The 5,601-nt window shown below is 47.7% G+C and overlaps 1 protein-coding gene across 1 annotated transcript; it reads left to right on the top strand.

The window, feature by feature from the left end:
* The first annotated feature begins 698 nt into the window (after positions 1 to 698).
* ADO (2-aminoethanethiol dioxygenase) lies at positions 699 to 2,521 on the top strand. Its single transcript, XM_075612976.1, has one exon. It carries the CDS (start codon positions 1,076 to 1,078, stop codon positions 1,910 to 1,912), a length of 837 nt encoding a protein of 278 aa, XP_075469091.1. The 5' UTR covers positions 699 to 1,075; the 3' UTR covers positions 1,913 to 2,521.
* The last annotated feature ends 3,080 nt before the right edge of the window (positions 2,522 to 5,601 follow it).

Consider the following 5,601-nt stretch of genomic DNA (forward strand, 5'->3'; position numbering starts at 1 on the left):
AGCTCGTGTACATACCCGGGTACAGCTCGTGTACATACCCGGGTACAGCTCGTGTACAGTTGGGTACATACCCGGGTACAGCTCGTGTACATACCCGGGTACAGCTCGTGTAGTTCCAGAGCTCTGTGAACTAGAATATCAATTATGTAAAGCTTTTTTTGCTGGTTTATTAAAGAGAACCACAGCTGCGACAAATCAAATTATTTCATATAAATAACAGTCCCAGCGGCCTCCTCCCACATGTAAAAGCCGTTGGGGAGAAATATTATTCCACGTTTATATTTTGCAAAGCACCTAATCCTCCGCAGCCTGTGTAACGCGGCTGTATAACAGAACATGTCTGGCGATATACTGAACGGCAAACATAACCGTACAGGATGTAACTTGCCTGACACTGCAATTCAACGCCTAAATAAACAAGTCAATGTCAAAGTGACTGGGTGTTAGCACACAGCAGCTTTAATGGCCCTGCTAGGCTAGCCTTGCCAAGATCACTGGAGGAGGCGCGTCTTATCTGCCCCGGGGCATGCTGGGATATGTAGTTCTTCGCTTAATTTTATGGCCGGCTGGGGGGCGCTGGCAGTCACACATGGCTACGGACTGAAGCTGCCTCCCATTGATAAGAAATGCGCTGCCGCTGCGCGCCACAGCTGAGAGGGTTCAACAAAAACTATTTACCAGCAGAATACGGAGCCCTGACCCTGCACTACAAGTCCCATAATGCCGGGCAGGGGGCGTGTCAGAGCGCGAGCTGCGAGCCCGATATGCATGAATGGGCGGCGGATACACTCTATCCCAACGGGAAAGCTGCGAAGGGAGCCGCGCACACCCACGTTACATGTATTCTTTCATCATTAAAGCACCGCACGTTTATTTGTGTTCGGCAACACGTGGGATGCCCCGGCTCCGGATGCTGAGTGACCTGTACCCGGTAGGAAGTCCCGCCGAAGCCTAGAGCCCGGAGACTCCTCCCTACCCGGAGGGACAGCCCGGGGTGGCGGAAGAAGCAGCCCGGGGATCGGAGCAGCCCGGCGGTGGCGGCGGACCGGAAGCAGCACAGAACCGGAGGGAGATAATGCCTGGGGGCGAGATGACCTCCCTGATACAGAGGGTCGCTCAGCAGGCCCGGCTGACCTTCCGGAGCAGCAGCGGCCTCGGCCCGTCTGACGGCGGCAGTAAAGGCTTCGCGGAGAACGTGAGCCGCCTGAGCGCGCTGCTGAGCGAGATCCGCGCGGAGGACCTGAAGATCCGGCCCCGCAAAGCCGGGCAGCCCGCGCCGCCCCCGCCGCAAAGCCCGCCCGTCACCTACATGCACATCTGCGAGACGGACTGCTTCAGCATGGGGGTCTTCCTGCTGAAGGGCGGCGCCTCCATCCCGCTGCACGACCACCCGGGCATGCACGGCATGCTCAAGGTGCTGTACGGCACCGTGCGCATCAGCGGCTTCGACAAGATGGACCCCCCGCCCTCTCCCGCCGCGGGGGGCGTGAAGGAGCCGCCGCCGCTGCTGCAGTTTAACCCGCCACTGCCGCCTTACCAGCGGGCCTCCCTGCGCCGGGCCTGGCTGCGCACCGTGGGCGAGTTCAGCGAGAGCAGCGGCCCCTGCCTGCTGAGCCCGCACCGCGACAACCTGCACCAGATCAGCGCGGTGGGCGGGCCCAGCGCCTTCCTGGACATCCTGGCGCCACCGTACGACCCGGAGGACGGGCGGGACTGTCACTACTACCAGTTACTGCAGCAGCAGCAGGACGCTCCCGAGCCGGCGGGGAAGCCTGAGGGGGATGGGCCCCAGCACCCGCCTGATGCCACGGCCGGGGTGACCCCGCTGGAGGTGTGGCTGCTGGAGATCCCGCAGCCGGGTGACTTCTGGTGCGGGGGCGAGCCCTACCCGGGTCCCAAAGTCTCCATCTGATCCTCCCCTCACTTTTATGGATTGCGAGCGCTCCTGAACCTCTAAAGGCTGCGCTTATAGTAGACGCGACTGCTTGATCGCTAAAAGTCATCTCAATTTGATTTTTCCAGCAACCGTAGCCTGATGTCGCTGGCACTATAAGCGTAGCCTAAGGTTGAACAGCCCCCCCCATACTCTCTGCTACACAAGTACAAAAACTGGGAGGGGAGATCAGTACTGCTATAGGGGATCTGCCTTCAGGAGCCACATGGACATCTTCCCCCATAGGGGGGGGGGGGGGGGAGGCATTTAGTCACTGGGAGAGAGTTTAAGGGGGAAGTTATCCCATGTTTTTTTCACTGCCACATATCCATTCCAGGTCCATGTCTGCAGCACTTACATTTAAAAGCCATAATTGTATATTAATACTTGCATATATTGTTGATCTATATTTTCCCCCCAATGATGTGAGCAAACACTACCTTATGACTGATGGATGACACATTGCAGCCTCACAATTGTAGTTAATTTATTGTTTTTTTTTTTCTTTTTGTTTTTTTTTGCTGAATGTATTTTATTACTCTCAGTTGAAGTTAAAGGCTAGGAAAAATAAAGTTATGACTAAGTGTATATGATGTGCTATTTACGGGTTTAAAAAAAAACATGTTTTCTGAAGTCCTAAATAGATTTATCTGCTGCAAATTATATATGGAGATGATTTCAAGCATGTTTATCAACCAGAAACATATTTACGCGTCCAGGTTTTTTAATTTTGTAACGTATACAATTTCGATATAAAGGCAACTAGTAATGGTGCCATTTTAATATCGGATTAAAATCTTGGTTTTACTGGTTGTCGCACAAAAATGGCAAGTACTAGTTATGATTACTTCAGTGGAACTCCCCATAGGATCAAGAAGTCACCCTAAAACTGAACTTCTCTATGGGTGACTGCTGCTGTATTTTCAAGGTCATAGTTACAGAATATTTAATAACCATTTTACATACTGGGGTCATTCAATCAATGTAGTCTTGCTACACACGTGAAAAAACCGCCACCAGATTTGCCAAAAAAAAAATCTTATCTTTTAAACTTTTTGCATAGGTGGAGACTGATTTAAAAAAAAAGGGGGGGGGGGGGGGCTGCAAAGATTAATTTCTTGAAGCTGTATTCAAATCTCAAAATGTATTCTTCCTGGGGCTGATCTTGTCAAAACATTAAAGATCAATTGACTGATGGCCTCTACAAAAATAAAATTTTAACTTTTAGATTTCTTTAATCTAAAAAATGTGTCCACTCTTAATGATAGGAGAGTTGTATAAGGCCGAGTCCACGGTCCCTGCTGGCGTGCTGAGGCGCGCTGAGGCGCAGGGAAAACGGGTGCTTTCCCTGGCCTTGCGGTTGCTTACCGCAAGCGCTCTCAGCAGCCGTCAGGGGGCGGTCCGGGGGCGGGCGCGTCACTGGCCGGGGGCGGGCCAGTGACGTCACGGAGCTGGTTCGCCCTCATTGGGCGAACCGCTCACGTGACCGGCCTGTCTCGCCGGCAAGCGGGGGAATTTTAAATTCCCCCAAGACCTGCGCTTCCGCAAGCGCGCGTAAGCGCAGGTGAGCCCCTACTAAAGCCGCTCTAATTGCGGCTGTAGGGGCTCAGTGCTGAGCGCGCTTCCGCCAGCAAGCACGTAACATGGCCGAGGCCTAATGGGCAACATACTGTACACCTAAAACACCAGTGGGCAGAATTTTATAAACCAATATTTATTACTATGGTTCCACTTTAAAACCGTATCCCTAATTATTCACTGCAAAGAATAAAGGCTTCAAACTTTCATTTTGCAGTATAATTTAGGAAACCACTATCCACGTGTGGGGCAAAACAGCATGATGTATTGCAGCTGATACAAACCAAGTCACATGCTAATGTTTTTATCATAAGGAGTCATTTTAAGTGACTCATTCCATATCGAATCCTGATTTTTTTTTTTTCATCTGTATTATATGTACAGTAGATACTGTATGTTGTATGTGGCAAACATTTCTGCATAATGCTTCCCCTGTTTCATATGAATCCCATGCCTATTGTGAAATCTACCATTAGTTGTGAAAGTCAGATCAATTCATTTTTCGAATATCATATTTTTGACATTCAGATATCTGTAGCATTCTTTCTTCGGTTACAAAAGCACCAATTATATGGTGCCTTTTCTAAACTAGAATGTGAGGCCTACATTTGAGACAGAAAATTATTGAAAGTACATCCAAATGTCTTTTTCCTGAATGCTTGCTTCAGACATTAATTACAGCATGCAATGTTTAAACTGCAGATGATATAAAGATTGTGGGTTCATACATGTACACTAAGTCCCTTTTTTAACTTCATCCATTTTTAGGGAAATGTCTACATCTGTTGGGCTATATTCCAAAAGACACCTGGTGCCAGATGATATCTTGTCACCTATTCACTTGAATAGACCGTAGGGTGTTTTATAGAATAGCACCGCTTGGTCAATATGGGCCTTAATCTCCTGCATTAAACATTCTGTACAGCCCAGCCCTTCACCCATGGACAACCATGAGGCTTACCGTGTGTGTGTGTGTATTCTACAAAGCGTTCTCAAACACTGATATGCTGAATGCTCAAAAAGCGATGCGCTGCAGGAGTGAACGTAAGGGTTTCAGGAACCGCTATTAAAGTCGCTGCGGCTTACAGTCCATATTTTAAGAACCCCTTTATACTTTGTTGCTTAATGAAAGGGAAAAGCTACAGCCATGACGTGTTATTTGGGTGAGCATTTGTGCTTTATTGCAACTGTTTGAAACCACTTACTGATGATGCTCATCAGCGACAAACTATTCTAAAACCATTTTCTGCTAAATCTACCCCCAGGCAGCAAAGAGGTTAAAAACAAAAGCTTACCGTCCATTGCTATTCTTTTGTAGACCTTAACAAACGGCGTTGACAAGTTCTACAATGTGCTGGTAGCTAATATAATTGGGTTTGTGTAGTTTTAATTGTTTTGGAAGGAAATGTAACTTTTTTTTTATATACAAAGTGGTTGTCATTAGGATTGTGAAAACGCCTAAAAATGCCTTTGTGGACACTACCTGAAGCAGCAATAATTGCTGAATGCTCTTCATGAAATGCAATATAAAGTATCTTTTATGCTCTGGTTTTAAAAGCAACAAATATTACCTATATTATAGTGATTGATGCATATTGCTAACATGGGTTATTTTGCATTTTATTTTTCTGCTTGTGGATATATATATGTATGTGTGTTCGACAAACCTATACATTTGCTTGCCCCGGGCGAGTGGATTTAACATCGTGGCGAGCTCCTATTGGCCCATTTTTTTGTTCATTTGGCCCCATCTGAAAAAGAGCAGCCCCCCCCCCCCCCCCTTCCCCTTTGCTGTTCATCAGAACAGTCCTGGCAGCCCTGCCTAATTTACATCAGTGAACAAAATGACGGTGTTTTATTACATGAGAACCCATCAGAATGCTTGAATCCCTTTCCGGTTGCATTTGTGGGCAATGAAGTCAGTTGGTGGAGCTGTGCACATGAAGCAGTGGTTTCCACTGAAAATGACCATGCTGCAACATAATCTATCCTATCTATCCATGGCACTCCAGAATTAGAAAGCTAAAAATATGCATTTATTTAACACCTCATGAGATACAAACAATACAATCTGAGCATCTCCTGTTTTG

Source organism: Ascaphus truei, chromosome 8, assembly GCF_040206685.1.
Source record: "Ascaphus truei isolate aAscTru1 chromosome 8, aAscTru1.hap1, whole genome shotgun sequence".
NCBI classification, from domain to species: domain Eukaryota; kingdom Metazoa; phylum Chordata; class Amphibia; order Anura; family Ascaphidae; genus Ascaphus; species Ascaphus truei.